At 44.0% G+C, this 17,373-nt stretch overlaps 1 protein-coding gene, 2 long non-coding RNA genes and 1 pseudogene across 3 annotated transcripts; 3 read left to right on the top strand and 1 right to left on the bottom strand.

Annotated features, from left to right (window-relative positions):
• Positions 1-8,746: 8,746 nt before the first annotated feature.
• LOC125515760 lies at positions 8,747-9,409 on the top strand. The gene is made up of 2 exons (XR_007287113.1): positions 8,747-9,107; positions 9,189-9,409. It is a non-coding gene; the product is annotated as an uncharacterized LOC125515760 (long non-coding RNA).
• A 276-nt stretch (positions 9,410-9,685) lies between these two features.
• LOC125515754 (receptor-like protein 2) lies at positions 9,686-12,359 on the bottom strand. Its single transcript, XM_048681257.1, has one exon. It carries the CDS (start codon positions 11,928-11,930, stop codon positions 9,795-9,797), a length of 2,136 nt encoding a protein of 711 aa, XP_048537214.1. The 5' UTR covers positions 11,931-12,359; the 3' UTR covers positions 9,686-9,794.
• The window catches only part of LOC125516608, a 48,370-nt pseudogene continuing 43,011 nt past the window's right edge, over positions 12,015-17,373 (top strand).
• On the top strand, positions 12,367-17,120 carry LOC125515758. Its single transcript, XR_007287111.1, has 6 exons — positions 12,367-13,798; positions 13,890-15,374; positions 15,556-15,657; positions 15,727-15,915; positions 16,028-16,135; positions 17,092-17,120. It is a non-coding gene; the product is annotated as an uncharacterized LOC125515758 (long non-coding RNA).

Raw genomic sequence — 17,373 nt, forward strand, 5'->3', positions numbered from 1 at the left:
AAAAGGTAAAGTAAAAATAATTAGCTTATTCTCTCTACTTCAATTGACCGCTGTTGGATTTAATATATTTAGTATGACTTGGTGATCAGAACACCTATCAGTATAACTTCTAAAAGGTTATTAAAAAGGGGGTAATTTTAATGGGCATGTGTTCTTTTTCTAGGTAGTAGTTGGACTGGGCTTAGTTGAGGTAGCTCATTTGAGAGTGTCATGCTTTGTCAATATCTATTGCGGGACTTGTCATTTTTTGTTACTAGAGCTATCAATCTCTCAGTTAAACAACTTGCCGGAAACACAAGACATCAATCTCAATCTCTCAGTTGGTATGAAATTCTAAATTATTTTTGACTTCTACATGCACATATGTGGTCTCTAGGTTAAGATATGTACAGTTGAGTTAGTCTAGGTCAACTCCCAGAAGTTCATACAACAGTGCAACTAGCTTAGGTTAGCGAGAAAAGGTTCATACCAACTTTTCTCTAGCTCAGCTGGGCTAAATACAAGGCAACCAATTTGTATATACACTTAATATTATAGGGGTGTATATCATTGCGTGTAAATGCACACTTGTGTCATATCTTGGAACCAACTTCATTAGTTTAAAAGTAAAATAAAAGAATTTTTATGTGTATACTCAAAACACTAGCACTATTTGCAAAGCTTGTAAGCCTATTTTTTATTAGTAGGAAAAAAGTTTGTCAGAAACCGATCATTTTCTTAAAAATCGAAATTGATCATTTGTGGACGACCAAAAGGGACATATACAATAAGTTTGGCTAAGATAAGTTGCCATGCAAATGTTGACACTCCTACAATATCATATTGTATGCTGGCTGGCAATCCCCCCGAGGATATTGTTATGCTGGCTTGGCAATACCCCACTAGTGCAGAACCGGGCAATAGCACCGGTTCGTAAGGCCCTTTAGGGCCGGTTTGGTAACCGGCGCTAAAATGTAGGCACTAAAGCCCCCCCCCCCTTTAGTATCGGTTCAGCACGAACCGGTGCTAAAGGGCAACCACGTGGCACGAGCCAGCTTCGGGGGCAGGGAGACCTTTAGTACCGGTTGGTGTCACCAACCGGTATTAAAAGGTTGGGGGGGGGGTTTGGGTTTATGATTTCTTTTTCATTTAATTTTGTGTTTTCCATTTAATTATTTTTCGTTTGCTGGTATTTTACGATACTACATATTGTACACGTTATGCATATATATAAATAGAATTTCTAGTAGAACCGATCATAATATATATATATATATATATATATATATATATCATCGAATGTCTCACAACCACCATTAATTAATTCACACATAGGTGCCTTCGGAGCCAGTGGCATTAGCCTAGCTAATTGGTGCCTTCGGAGCACGATAACAATTGGAAGTGGTTCATGGGGGCGGTAGCGAGTAATAGTATTCTCCTTTGGGATCTATAACCTGGTCGAGCAAAAATCCCGATATTTCCTCTTGAATTGCTTCTATGCGGTCCTGTGCTAGGAGCTTGTCCCGCACCTCTTTGAACTGTTAAGAAGGAGATCAATATACATGTGTATTAGTTGTGTGACTAGATATCGATAATGGTGTAAAAATTGTGAATAGTGTTCTGACAATCGATATCGTACTCATTCCTGTCTTTGAGATTTGCTCCTTTCGGACGCCATCATGCGAATGTTCTCGCAAACGTAGTATGCACATAGATCATTCCCCGGCGCCTGCTTCAGGGCCTTTACGAGAATGAAATTTGATCAGATAATAATTAATCAAGCATGATAATTAAAGAGATGGCAGCTAGCTAGTACTACTTAATTACTTACCTTGGGTCGATACCATTTCAGATTTTGTTTCCATGGGCCTGGAGTGGCCCTGATGAACTTTGCCCAAGCCCTGCCCGCCGACAAAGAAAATGAATAAATGGGTTATTAAATAGTTATTATCAGGAAATGACGAACTAATTAAATAGGCCGAGATATAGTTAATAATGATTAAAATTACCTGTTGACTATCCCCTTCACGATGGTGTAGTCACTTGCTTTCTTAAGTAGTGAGTCTAGTACTTCAACTGTTCCTTCATCAATTTTAATGATTAACAAGATCCAGTGAAATCTGCATGCACACACGTTTGCATGTCTTAATTAAGCGGGCATATGTAAGCAAAAACATGTAGTTATAGCTAGTAGGGAAAAACAGAATTTGTAGTACAAGACAGTGTGACTCACTGGAAGTTGTAAGGAAGTAGTATATCTTCATTGTATTTGAGTTCCTTGAAGAACTGTAGCATGCTTTTCTCTACACTTTTTTCGTGATATGGATCTATTTTCCATGTGTATTCATTAATGGTATTTGGGGTCAACGAACCCAATGCCATAGCGTTCACCTTTTCTCATTTCATAAATCTTCATCCTGCATAATATCACAGAAAAGAATATAGTGAAGATAATTACAGGTAATGATTGATCAAAATGATCACTACAGCTAGCTTGAGACTTAAATTACAGAAAGAAACCACTTACAGACAATAGCAACTGACGATAGATTTGTCGAGTGCGTCTTTATTGTATAGCTGAAATAGTTCTGAATACTCAACGGTCACAGCTTTCTCATGGTAGTAATGCTCCTTGTTGACATTCACCATGAGGGACTCTCGATTGAAAATCTTGGTAATGTCCATGTACCATTGATGCAATTCATACATTCTCGTTGGGAGCTTATTGACTTCCTCTGGCTCGACCAAAGGTTGGCCCCGAGCATATTTCCGTTTTATTTCCTCCTCTCTAGTCGGAGACATGGGCTCGATATCGAGGAGTTGTCCAACAGTGATCCCGATCGATTCAGCCTGCGCAATATGCTCCTCGGTTATTACCACATCGCCCACCCCGGGAACGTTAACGGTTTGCCCACAATAATATTGGGCGCGCCTACTCTCATGTGTTGTTGGCACAACAAGCGGGGGGATTGATTGCGCCGCCTGTTCTCCCAGCTGGGGAATGGTTTTACCGCTCCTTTTGCCAGCTGATTTGCTCGAGCTCGAGCTCGCCTCTTTCTGTAGACGTGCTCGATTTAACTTCTTGATGTGGCGCTCATAGTCTGTATCAATAGGCTTGGGAGCTGGTGCTCTAGCCATACGAATGAAGTGGTCAATCTTTTCCACAGGCACTCTCTCCCTTGGCGGCGGTGGCGGTTTCGGTGCAAAATGGGCTTCCACCTCGGCCTTCGATATGGCTACGTTTTCCTCCTCGGACTTGTCGTAAGGCCTCTGTGGAAGAGGCGCGAGGCTTGGACCATATTGAAATTGCTTGCCTCCGTCTGTACCTCCAGTACTACCTCGACTTGTACCACTATGCACCATAGCTGAGGCGACTCTCTTCCGTGATTGCTGAGGCGGCGAAGACGGCTGACGTGGCTGAGTTGGAGGAGGAGGAGTGGCCTGAAGCTGTGCCGGACTTGGAGGAGGAGTGGCCTGAAGCTGTGCAGGACTTGGAGGAGGAGTGGCCTGACGCTTTGCCGGACTTGAAGGAGGAGGAGTGGCCTGAAGCTGTGCCGGACTTGGAGGAGGAGTGGCCTGACGCGTTGGTGGACTTGGAGGAGCGGGAGTCTGCTGACTCGGTGGCGGACTGCGACGAGGAGTCGGATGACGCGGTGTCGGTGGCCTTCGAAAGATGATGCAATCCTTTCTCCATAGGATGATACGATGGTTGGCCTCTCCTAATGTGTGCTCATCGTCATCTCCAGGAATGTCAAGCTCTAGCCCCGAATATTGGTCCACCACCTCATCAACCAAGACACGAGTATAGCCCGCTGGAATCGGGTTGCAATGGAAAGTTGCCTCGGGGGGATTTGTAAAAGTAAGGGCGTCCGCCACCTTCATGGATATGTTCTTCATTTTGACCCATTTGCACCGAAACAAAGGGACCTTCAAACCACGTCGATAGTCAAGTTCCCATATGTCCTGTATATAACTATAATATGTTTCCTTTCCCGTCTTGGTTTCTGCATCAAAGCGGACACCACTGTTTTGGTTGGTGCTCTTCTTATCTTGGGCGATCGTGTAAAATGTATTACCATTTATCTCGTACCCTTTAAAAGTCATTATATTCGAAGATGGTAACTGGGACAGCAAATACAGGTCATCTTCAATAAAGGTGTCATGCATGGTACGTGTCTACAACCAGCTGGCGAAACTCCTGATTTGTTCACGTGTAATCCAGTCATCAGACCGCTCCGGGTGTTTGGAGCGTAGCAAATTCTTGTGTTTATCCATATACGGAGCCACCAAGGCGGAATTCTGTAGAACTATGTAGTGTGCTTCAGTGAGAGAATGTCCGTCCATACATATTATTTGTTCCCCTCCTAGCGTGCCTTTTCCATCCAGTCTGCCCTTATGCCGCGATTCAGGAACACCAATCGGCTTAAGGTCAGGAATAAAGTCAATACAAAACTCAATGACCTCCTCATTTTCATGGCCCTTGGAGATGCTTCCTTCTGCCCTAGCACGGTTATGAACATATTTCTTTAAGACTCCCATGTACCTCTTAAAGAGGAACATATTGTGTAGAAATACAGGACCCAAAACGTTAATCTCTTCGCATAGGTGAACTAGGACGTGCGTCATGATGTTGAAGAAGGATGGTGGGAACACCAACTCGAAACTGACAAGACATTGCACCAAATCATTCTCTAACATTGGTATGATTTCTGGATCGATTACCTTCTGAGAGATTGCATTGAGAAATGCACATAGCTTCACAATGGCTAATCGAACGTTTTCCGGTAGAAGCCCCCTCAATGCAACTGGAAGCAGTTGCGTCATAATCACGTGGCAGTCATGAGACTTTAGGTTCTGGAACTTTTTCTCTGCCATGTTTATTATTCCCTTTATATTCGACGAGAAGTCAGACGGTATCTTAATACTGAGCAGGCATTTAAAGAAGATTTCCTTCTCTTCTTTGGTAAGAGCGTAGCTTGCATGACCCTGATGTATGCCGTCTTTTCCGTGCATACGTTACTGGTCCTCCCGTGCCTCAGGTGTATCTTTTGTCTTTCCATACACGCCCAAGAAGCCAAGCAGGGTCACACAAAGATTCTTCGTCACGTGCATCACGTCGATTGCAGAGCGGACCTCTAGGTCTTTCCAATAGGGCAGGTCCCAAAATATAGATTTCTTCTTTCACATGGGTGCGCGGCCGTTAGCGTCATTCGGAACAGGTTGTCCACCAGGACCCTTTCCAAAGACCACCTTCAAATCCTTGACCATATCATGTACATTAGCACCAGTATGGTGGCGAGGCTTCGTCCGGTGATCCGCCTCACCTTTGAAATGCTTGCCTTTCTTTCTTACGGGATGCCTGCTCGGAAGAAATCGACGATGTCCCTACACATTCTTCTTACAATTAGCCAAATATATACTGTCGGTATCGTCTAAACAGTGCGTGCATGCGCGGTATCCCTTGTTTGTCTGTCCTGAAAGGTTACTGAGAGCAGGCCAATCATTGATGGTCACGAACAACAACACCTTTAGGTCAACTTCTTCCCCCATGTGCTCATCCCACGCACGTACACCTGTTCCATTCCATAGTTGTAAGAGTTTTTCAACTAATGGCCTTAGGTACACATCAATGTCGTTGCCGGGTTGCTTAGGGCCTTGGATGAGCACTGGCATCATAATGAACTTCAGCTTCATGCACAACCAAGGAGGAAGGTTATATAAACATAGAGTCACAGGCCAGGTGCTATGGTTGCTACTCTGCTCCCCAAAAGGATTAATGCCATCTGCGCTTAGACCAAACCATACATTCCTTGCGTCATCTGCAAACTCCTTCCCGTACTTTCTTTCGATTTTTCTCCACTGCGACCCGTCAGCGGGTACTCTCAACTTTCCGTCTTTCTTACGGTCTTCTCTGTGCCATCGCATCGCCTTGGCATGCTCTTTGTTTTGAAACAAACGTTTCAACCGTGGTATTATAGGAGCATACCACATCATCTTGGCAGGAATCTTCTTCCTGGGGCGCTCACCCTCGACATCACCAGGGTCATCGCGGCTGATCTTATAGCGCAATGCACCGCATACCGGGCAAGTGTTCAAATCCTCGTACTCACCGCGGTAGAGGATGCAATCATTAGGGCATGCATGTATCTTCTGCACCTCTAACCCTAGAGGGCAGACAGCCTTCTTTACTTCGTACGTACTCTCGGGCAATTCGTTGTCCTTTGGAAGCATATCCTTTATCATTACTAGCAATTTTCCAAATCCCTTGTCAGATACACCATTCTCTGCCTTCCATTGCAGCAATTCCAGTGTGGTGCCCAGCTTTTTCTTGTCACCTACGCAATTCGGGTACAACAATTTTTTGTGATCCTCTAACATGCGCTGCAACTTCTTCTTCTCCAAATCACTTGCACAGTTTCTCTTTGCATCGGCAATAGCCCGACCTAGATCATCAACGGGCTCATCCGATGCCTCTTCTTAAGCTTCTTCCCGCATTGCCGGCTCAGCTTCTTCCCGCATTACCGGCTCAGCTTCTTCCCTCATTGTTGTATCATCGTATTCAGGGAACCCATGGCCAGGATAGCTGTCGTCGTCCTCTTCTCCTTCATTGTCTTCCATCATAACCCCTCTTTCTCCATGCTTGGTCCAAACATTATAGTGGGGCATGAAACCGGACTCAAACAGGTGGACGTGAATGGTTCTTGACATAAAGTAATTGTGACCATTCTTACAGCCAGCACATGGACAATGCATAAAACCATCCGCTCGCTTGTTTGCCTCAGTCGCAAGCAGAAAAGTACGCACGCCATTAATGAACTCGGGAGAGCATCGGTCATCGTACATCCATTGCCGGCTCATCTTCAATACACAGCACCGAAAACATCAAATTAATACAATACATAAAGTTCATACATAAAGATCATACAACACTTAAATGCAACAAACAAATAACTCTCTAGCTAAAGAATTTAAATGCAACAACAAATGCGATCAAGATCGCAACTGAGGTAACAATTGATCCAACAGCATAATGATACCAAGCCTCACTATGAATGGCATATTTTCTAATCTTTCTAATCTTCAAGCGCATTTTCTCCATCTTAATCTTGTGATCATCGACGACATCGGCAACATGCAACTCCAATTCCATCTTCTTCCCCTCAATTCTTTTCAATTTTTTCTTCAAATCCTCGTTTTCTCTTTCAACTAAATTTAACCTCTCGACAATAGGGTCGGTTGGAATTTCTGGTTCAACTACCTCCTACATACAAATATTTATGTCAACTTGATGGGCATAATTTGTCATAAACATGAAATGCAATGAATAGTTTTAAAAGAGAATATACCACATCCGAATCATAACCCGGACGAGGGCCGACGGGGACGGATATCAAAACCATGTCACTATGTATAACAAACAACGTATGGGTAAGATAATTATACGAGTAACTATATATCCAAATCACACAAACATCAATTTTTTATATAAAACTTCATGAACAAGAGGCTCACCACAAGGTGGTGCCGGCGACGGGACGTTGCGAGCGATCGACGGTGGTTACGACGGAGATTTAGAAGGTACTAAGTAAACCACACCTACATATGCAAACTAAGTGTTATTTTTGACCTCAGATTGCATATAAATCAAATACTACCACATATATATAATTCCTCCTAAATTACTAAACTCAAAAATCAATCACTATATAAAGCATTGCACGAGCTAATCTAGCAATGAGAGATGAAAGGAAAAAGTTGCTAACCTTTTTGATCATTTGAATGGATGCGGGCCTTCTAATCTTGGGCAAAATGTGTGATGAGCTTGAGAGGAAGAGGAAAAAGAACAGAGAGGAGAGGAGAAAGGGGAAGAACAGAGCGAGCTCGAGTGGACGAAGGGTCTATGTAGGACGACCTTTAGTACCGGTTCGTGATACGACCCGGTACTAAAGGTGCTGTAGGGGCCCCGGACTGACAACATCCTGCCACCACTCACTTTAGTACCGGTTCGTGGCACGAACCGGTGCTAAAGGTTCGCCACGAACCGGTACTAATGAGAGCGGCCCGGCTAGCCGTTGGAACCGGCAGTGCCGGCTCAAATTCAAACCGGCACTAATGTGCTTCATGTTTGACCCTTTTTCTACTAGTGCCCTAGGCTTCATTTGGTTCATAGGATAGGATTATCGTAGGAATATGAATTTTGTAGGAAATGAGATGACATGTATCTCAAATTCTATGAGTAGGAATAGGAAACGAGATGTCATTTGGTTGACACCAAAGGAAATTTTCCATTGAGTCTAGGCTCATTTTTATTTTCCTATGAAATGTGGAGGATAGGAACCAATCCTATATAGGAATAGGAATCCATTCCTATGAACCAAAGGGCTCTAAAAAAAATCCTATAAGAATCTTATCCTCTAGAATTCCTATGAAATTCCAACAAACCAAAGGAGGCCTAGAGGTTTTGCTACCATTGTAGCTGCTGATTGTAAGCATCCTATTTGAGTATGAAAGTTCCTTTCCCACAAAAAAAGAGCACGTACAATTTTGTCCCTTTTTGGAGAATCCAATTTTATTCCTTTTTGAGGGACATGCACAAATTTATCTCTTTTTTTTTGAGAAATAATTTTATCTTTTTGTAGGCATGTAGTACAATTTTATCTTTTTTTAGGGGAATGCAGTACAATTTTATCTACATTGAAGCATCTCTAAGCCCACCCAATTTGAAGCCCAAGATGAAGCCAGCCCAAACTGTTATCTGCAAGCCAACCCAAATATTGCACCCATAAGGCCCAACGTCGAGTTCTGCCCAACTCAGTGCGCCGGCGTCTCGAGGCTTGGCCGCACCGCCGCACTGGTGCTCCCGCAGTCCCACTTCCAGTGGCCAGAGCCCAGAGGCCAGGCAGAAATCGAACCAAGCCTCCCCCTCCCGGAGCTCCCCGGCGAGGGGGATGCAGCGACTCGCGGCGACCCGGCGTGGCGGCGGGCCGGCTGCTCCAGGTTCGCTAAGCGCGCTGGAGGACGGCGGCGTGCGGCGGCTCGTGTCCCGCCTCCGTTGGTCCGAGGAGGCCAGGCAGGCAGGGGATGGGAGATTCGACCAAGGCCCGGCGTACCGTGAGCCCTTCACCGAGGTATTATGGAAACCAGGGAGCAGCTGCTTAATTCCACATCGTAGTGCTAGCTTCGTTGACATTTCTGAATTTTTCTCTCAGCGCGTTTTTTTCCTCTCTGGATAATTGCGACCCTGGGTTGGAGTTAGATGGCTAGACTGCAAAGCGAGTCTGCAAATAGTTACACAATTTTTTCTCTCAGCGCGTGTTTTTCTGCATCGAGCTTTAGGTTCCTTCACTGCAGATTGCTGGACTGCAAATAGTTACAGATTTCAGTTTGCCAGACTGCAGATTGCTTATGTGCGCGTTGGCGATTTTGCTTATTATATGTCCTCTGGTCAACTACCAAAAGAAACATTCATCACCCTATGCATAGGTATCAAAGTAAATACTGGCAAATACTTTGGTCGATGTTGGTTTTCAGTAATGAAAATCGGAAGGGGGAAGCCCTTCTTTGATAAAAAAAATCAAAGTAAATACTGAACAAATAGTTACATGGAGTACAATGATGCTCACTGTTAACGTTGCTCACTTGCTAATCATGTTTCTGTTACATGGAGTACAACAATGAAACGTCACTAATTCAAGATAGCAGGTTTACAAGGGATGTTGTTCTTGCTGGGGCTGGAGCCACTGACATGGTCTTGCTGAACTGGGAACTACTTGAGATCACGTAACGGTTTGGGCAGTGATAGCAGTTACAAGGTTTTAGCCAAAATATCTGGCTAAGACCATCTGATCATATAGGACTCCTACTGCAAAGAAAGCACCAAAGGCGATTGCAAAGGTGACTTTACGGCCAATCTCTTTGCTGGTGTTGATGAACTCTGGACCCGCTTCTGCTGAATCACAATGGTTTGCAATCATAGGACCACACAATTTTGGGTTCCCATCAAAGCTAGAATCTGGAAACGTGCTAAGCTGGCCCGCAGTTGGAATATGGCCTTCGAAGTCATTATTAGAAATGTTGAATTTGGAAAGAAAGTGCAGATTGTTTAGTGCGGCCGGAATTGTACCAGTAAGATGATTGCTGGACAAGTCGAGCATCTGCAGATTCGTGAGGGTGCAGATTGGTTCTGGGATCTCTCCTGATAATTTGTTGTAGCTCAAATTAAGTGAAACAAGTGCTGTTAATTGGCCCATCTCCCCCGGGATCACACCAGCGAATTTATTGACGGCTAGATTAAGCACTTTCGGACATGCACCAGCATTAATGTATTGGATAAATGGACTGAAAACATAAACAGGCAGCTCAAAGAAGGCCTTTGCTGCAATCTTATCTGATTTTAGCATTGGCATCTCCGCTAAGGCAGTTGAAATTCCCCCTGTAAAACTGTTGTTTGATATGTCTAGATGGAAGAGAAAGTTTAGGGTGCTAATCCAGTCAGGTATTGGCCCAGTTAGTTGATTGCCTTGCAAAAATAACATCCCCAAATTTGTGACCTTTGATAACCAATCAGGTATTGTTCCAGACATTGAACAATAACTCATAGAAAGAACTTGAAGATTCTCAAAACCATCAATGATGCCATCCTCTGGCATGGTCTCATGCAGGAAGTTGAACCCAATAAAAAGGGTGGTGAGGCTCCTGGAACTCTCAAGGATCTTAAGTGTTCTCGTGATATTTGTAAGGGAGAGGTTAACAAGTGATAGAAAGCGGAGAGACTTCAGATTGCCTATCTTTTCTGACAATTGGCCATGGAAATGATTGTAAGATAGCCTTAGTGCAGTCAGCTTGCTGCAGGAGTATATGCTTTCTGGAATTGTGCCAGTGAAGTTGTTGAAAACAAGATCTAATTTTCTTAGCTTGGACAGGCTTACAAAGTTGACTTTGGTAAGTTCTCCGCTGAATTGGTTTGCCTTGAGGTCAACCGTTATGAGATTTGTGCAGTTGCTGAGAGCTGATGGCAGCTCCCCTGACATGTTGTTGTGGCCCAAATGGATCTCTTCCAATCCCTTCAGCTCACCTATGGAATCTGGAATATTTCCACTGAGCTCATTCTTCCCAAGATCAAGGGTGACAAGATTTGTGAGTTTGATGATGCCATTTAGCGCTCCTTGTAACCGATTGTTAGGTAACGAGATGTACTGTAATGACCTGACCTTAAAGAGTTCATCTGGAAGTGTCCCATTGAGGTTGTTGTAGCCAGCACAGAGGAATTTCAACGCCAAGCAATTACCGAGTCCTGGAGGGATGTTTCCACTGAGTTGGTTGAAACTGAGTTCAAGCACAGCAAAAGATGGCGCGCTAACACAGGGCGTAGTGGGTATCTGCCCAGTGAAACTGTTGGTGCTAGCATTAAGCACGGCCAGGCTCTTCATCACCTCCCATGTTGTGGATGGAAACCTTCCTGTAAAAAAGTTACTTGAGATGTTCAGTACCTGTAGAGGCCGTGCAGGGGTTGAAGATGGCAACTCACTCAGGCCTCCTGTCAGGCAGTTGAAGCTGACATCAAGAACAAGGATGCTGCTGGATGACACTAATTCCAGTGGCAACCCACCGGACAGCGAGTTCTGGGACAGGTTGAGGCGCAAAAGGCCAGTGAGGTTGCCAAGGAACGGCGAGATGGACCCCTTAAGGCCTCGAGATGCCAGCGAAACATCAGTGACTGTCCTATCTTGGTTGCAGGTGATCCCTTCCCACGTGCAACAGTCAGTGTCGATTTGCCATGATGCTGTGAGGCCGCCATCGCTCGAGAGCCCAGTGAGGAGCTGGAGTAGGGAGCTCTTCTCCTGGTCTGTGCAGGAACTGGTGGGAGAATCCAAGCAAACCAGTAGCACAAGAGCCAAACCGAAGAAAGGAACGGGAAAACCGTTCCTGTGTGAGTGACTGAGTGGATGCATGGTTTCCTCGAGAATCTAGCTTGGAAACCACAGACTTAAGCTTTTGTCTGTCAGGATGAAGTGCCAAACTATCTGATGAAGAAAGAGCGAGACGGGAAAGGAACAACCTGCTCTGTTCTTTAGTTTGTTTGATCCGGTCTGGTTGTAGTGAGCAGTGATGAAAATAAAATTTGGGTCAACACCTCAACGGTTAGCTGATGTTGCATATCTAATGTGGTTTATTTGTAAGTTTGACTTCCGAGGACGTTGATGTGTTAATACTTAATCTGACCATTTCTCCTACCAGTTTTGCTATGCCTGAGGTACTGACATTTGGTGGCAGAAGAGAAAATTCACCTTGTGATGATCCCTATTTTTTGTTGGCAGATTCGCGAGATGTGATCTGTGATGGACGCATTCGCGTACATGATTTGGAGAAGAGCACATGAGGTAGGTGAAGGGGTGTTTACTGAACATTTTTTTGCATTTTCTTACAATTTTGATTTGCATTATTAGGTTGATGGAATAGGTGCAGTTATAGTTAAAATACCTATCAGCAGTAAGTGGTCAGTACTCACTACAGTTGGTTGATGGAATAATTTGTTGTAACTACGATCAGTAAGTGGCCACTGGCCAGTGCAGTTGGTTGATGGAATAATTTGTTAGCGATCATCATATGGCCTCGACTAGCTCTTCAAGTGTGCACGTTCTCAGCATCCAGCATCCCTTCACTTGCGTTGGCAGGGTGTATGCCGTGCGAGCTAGCTTGGTCAAATGATTTCCCCAGAAGTCTTGTCCTATCTTCCTAGTTTCATTTAGTCGGTATCAATTCATACATAAAGAAAAGATAATGCAGAAGCTATGCACACCTACCCACAACAGCAACATCATGTATGTAGCAGGCCTACAGGGGTTAGATTGGGTTTGACTTGAGCAGGTCAAAACTACTTTCCTACTTATTTGTCGAACAGCTACATCCTTTTCCTTAAACCGGGTGCAACTGAATCAGCAGGAGGTTGAAATTCTGTGGCATCTAATCTTTACCATGCACAGTAAACAAGTGGTGTATGTTGTTCTCTTTTCCAATTATTGGATGAGAAGCTGTGCCATTTCATCTAATCTGTAATAAAGGTTTTATTCTTTTTCTAAGACTTAACAAGAATCACTGTCACTTACTAGTTTAATCAATAATTAAGGTATCCACGTCATGTGCACTATGTCATTTTCTTGATATTCTGATCTTATTATTATACAACAACCTAAATTCTTTAAAGCAAAGCTTTGCTATTTAGAGGTCTTGAGCACACACCCTTACGAGCCGTCCGATCAGGATCCCGATCGCCAGGTGTTCCGTGGTCGGGTTTTACGGAGCGAAGGGAAACGCAAACGAACAACACACAGTGGAAGTGGGCCCCAACCAAACCCACACTCTCACATCCACAAGCGCATGCCTGTTTCTTCTCCCAAATCCACCGCTGCGTTCGTCGATCCGCGGCGCCGGCCGCGCCGCACTCCGCGAGCGCCTGCTTGTCTCCCTAGCCGGCGTCAGGGGCCAAGGTGACAAATCCACAGGCTTCTCCCCCGCCCCAGATTTTCGCTCGCCGAATCCGTCGGCTCCTTGCTGCCGTCGTCTTCGCGGTCGCCGCGATTCTCGACTCCGGCGACCTCCTCCCAGCCTCCCGCGACAAGGCCGTGTCCGTGTTGGCCGCCTTCGCGTCCTCCGAAGGCGAGCGCGCACCCATCTCCACGAGGAAGGCGAGCGCGCACCACCCCCACGCTCCTCGTTCAGTGGCGCTGGCACCGACGCCGTTGTAGCGGGCCTCTTCCTCTCAAGCATCTCGCCGCAGGCCACATCAGGGATGGCCTCGACCTCCTGCTGCTAGCTGCTGGTGCACCTCCTTCTCCCTACTGCTATCTCCTGCTGCATCCTACAGCTGCCCCAGCTCCGATGTCTGAACTTTTACTTGTGACCGTGTACAGGTGCTGGCTGTAGCTTGAACTGGAGGTCTGGAGCAGAAAAATTGCACCGAGGTAGCAGGTGGATGATGGTGTTGGTGCCTTTCTCTTGAATTGTTGCTGGTGATGGCTGCAATTTAAAGGAGTATTTTTTTCCTTTCTCTCCTTCCATTTCTGTAATTGTGCTTCCCCTATGCGTGATGATGTTTCTTAGCACAAGGTGCATTGGCTTGGGTTGATCTGCTGTGATAGTTCGGAGAGATGATAGTAGCAAGTATAAACTCTCTACTATGATTATATTCATAACACATGGCAAAAAAGAGACTGCATTATTAAGTAATCTGTTGTTTCGTTATCATTCTAATTCTTTTTTAGCCACTATACATGTGTCATGTATGAGAACTTGATAGATATTTGCTTATCTGTGTCCAAGTGATTACAGCATATAATAAAGCGGGGAAAACAAGATTTATATTGAGCATTGTTTTTAAGGCGGTAAGGCGACCTAAGGCGAGCACCACCCGCTCTAGCGCCTAGGCGACGCCTAAGGCGGGCATATTTGTAAGGCGCTGCCCGGGCGCCTTGTCGCTTAAGCGTCGCCTAAGCGTCCAATGCAGGACGCCTTAAAAACAATGATATTGAGCTATTATACTCATTTCTTCTATTGGACTTGCTCAAACTTGCATGATTTTTTTGTTAGTAGTTGCCTTGTTCCTGCTATTGGACTTGCTTAATGGGTCGACGGGCTGTTTGTATCCACTATTTTATTTTCTTCGGAAAGCAAGCTAATGAGTTGGCTGCAGAATCTATGGAAATTGTCTACAAACCCAGTATGAGTTGCTGCCTTTTAATCCCTTCTCTAAAGAAAACCTGGTTTGCTTGGATATAGTATGCAATTTGCTTAGATTAGAGCACAACTTGCCTGCAATAACTAAAGCATTTGTCCATGGGACACAACACAACTTGATGTTCCGCATAATATAGGTCCACATTTATTTGCCTGAAACTTGTATGCAAATTGCCTACAAACCAAGTTGTAGTTGCTCCTGACTTTCGCTATTTATTTTAATTCGGCTAGCAAGCTGATGAGGTTGCTACATTATCTATGGAAATTGCCTACAAACCCAATACGAGTTGCTACCTTTCAATCATTTTTTATATGTGGTGCATATACTGGTTAGTAGTCTCCATGTGTTTGTTATTTTTTCATAATAATTGCCTCAAATTTCGTATGTAGTTGCCTCAAATAACACATGAACCTTGCTCTTCATTTATTTTCCTTAACATTTCATAATAATTGGGGTAATTTTATACTTGAAGTTTAAATGTGACAACACATTATCATTGTATGTTTTATCTCTTGTTTTGCTACATTGGGATTTTTTTAATTGGGGGTGCCGAATGGGGGTATTCTCCCCCCTGTTTTTTACAGCCACGTGCTTTCATTTTTGAGGCGCCTCATGTCAACGACAACACATGCCTTAGATGATTTTGTCCATGATGATCTGGGTACGTTAACAACAACAGATGCCTCAGATGAGTCATGTTTTTATTATTTTTCGGTGTGCATTGGAAGGCGATTCGCCTGTTTTTTTGGGTTTACTTGCCTGGAATTGGTATGTGAGTTGCCAGTATCCGAGGGACGATATCCAGAAAGTCATCTGAATGCACTCTTTTTCTTTTTGTGTAGTAGGAACTAATGGATGAACCAAGCAAAAATGGCATTCAAGAAGATCATTATGCAGTTAATCGTGATGCTGATCCCTCACATGTGATTGAAGATCATCACGAGGTGTGTCCGAAAAAAGATTCAATAAACTTGTTGTGTGTTCTTTTAACTTGTTGCGTGTTCTTGTTGCAGGGCTAGAGAAGCACACCCTTTATTGGGTACCAGCGTTGAGGAAGAAAGGAGATTGCTGCCAGTGGCAAACGTCTGTTGGACATCAACAGCAATTCGAGTGTTTCCACATATGGTGATTGAAATTCTAAGAAAGACACTGTCGTGGAACAACCATCAAAAGCAAAATGTCAAAAGACCGGATCTAACGAGGTAATACACAGTTGCTTCACTTTTGATCAAAACTTGCCCAAGTTCTGATGTCAAGTTGCCTAACTGTCCAGGAAATACACATGTTTCATCTGTTGTTGTATTTTTCTTCTAGAATAAGAGAACAGGGCATCGCCTGCAAGGCTTTTCAAGCTGAATAAACTTCTTGTACCTGTTCAACAAGGCCAAGCTCAAGTCACTTTCAGTCAATTTCTGACACCAGGTACCATAAATCTATCTCTATATGACAACAGTTGTTGCATAGTAGTAATCCTTTCTTGCCTAACCTTATTTTTCTTCAACCATCTTTTTTTTACATTCATTTCTTTCTTTCTTAATCATGACATGTAAGTTGCCTAAACATATCACCAAAGTTGCCGAAAACACATGAAATTTTGCTTCAGAAGAATACCCATGCCAGTTTCATGTTTGATTCACAGTACTACTGAATTTGCACAAAACAAGCCCTAAAACTTTGCCTACCATTGTTTTCTTGCAACCAGTTTTGTTACACATCATGTTCATCCTTTGCTTAAACATAACATGTAAGTTGCCTAAAACATACTCCGTCCATCCGAAAAAGCTTGTCCCTCAAATGGATGTATCTAGCGCCAAGTTAGTGCTAGATACATCCATTTGAGAGACAAGTTTGGGACAAGCTTTTTCATACGGAGGAAGTAGCACTTAGCTGGCTAAAAACATCTGGAGTTTTGCTTCATAATACCCATACCGGTATTTCTTGCTTCACATTTGTCCTAATTTTGCCCAAACAAACCCTCAAACTTGCCTACCATTATTTTCCTTCAACCAGCCTTTTTTACATTGACTCCCCACCCTTTTTGCTTAATCTTAACATGTAAGTTGCCTAACCATAACACTTAACTTGCTTTAAACAACCAGTTGTGGCACAACACTCCTGGATTTGCCCCAATAGGGCTTGAAGCTTGCCTAAACATCTACACGCACCTTGCTTACGATCTACAGTTGCTCAAAACAGGCCAAGCAAGTTGCTTTACCAGCAACATACTTGTGTTTCTACCAACTTATTAAGCAGAACAACAAATCCATCAAAGCCAATTGGGCAAAAATCTGACATTTGCAGCAATTAACAGCACCTATGCAACTTTGTATTTCTGTTTTTTATCTAGTACATATCTTACACATTTTTTCGAACTGCAGCCTTGTGCAGATCATGGGGAAAGGGAAAGAAGGCTTGTGTTCTTCAGTAACCCAGGGGACAAGGATGAAAGAGGCACACCAATCATGGGGGGAAAGTGAAAAGGCTAAATCTGACCTTTTTCTGTGCTTTTTCTACCCTTAGTCAATAGGAATTGCCTGGAGAACAATCCTAACCAACCACCATTGGAGGATTGTGGAGAGTTTTCTGTATCTGGGAGTTGTCCCTTTGTGGGTTGGGAGAGGAAGAAGATGGGGCTGGGCGATTTGGTGGGGAGACGCCCA

Source organism: Triticum urartu, chromosome 6, assembly GCF_003073215.2.
Source record: "Triticum urartu cultivar G1812 chromosome 6, Tu2.1, whole genome shotgun sequence".
In the NCBI taxonomy this organism is placed as follows: Eukaryota; Viridiplantae; Streptophyta; class Magnoliopsida; order Poales; family Poaceae; genus Triticum; species Triticum urartu.

Bases quoted from the DNA above. Each gene is read 5' to 3' on its own strand.
- LOC125515754 (XM_048681257.1), bottom strand. From the start codon at position 11,930: ATGCATCCACTCAGTCACTCACACAGGAACGGTTTTCCCGTTCCTTTC.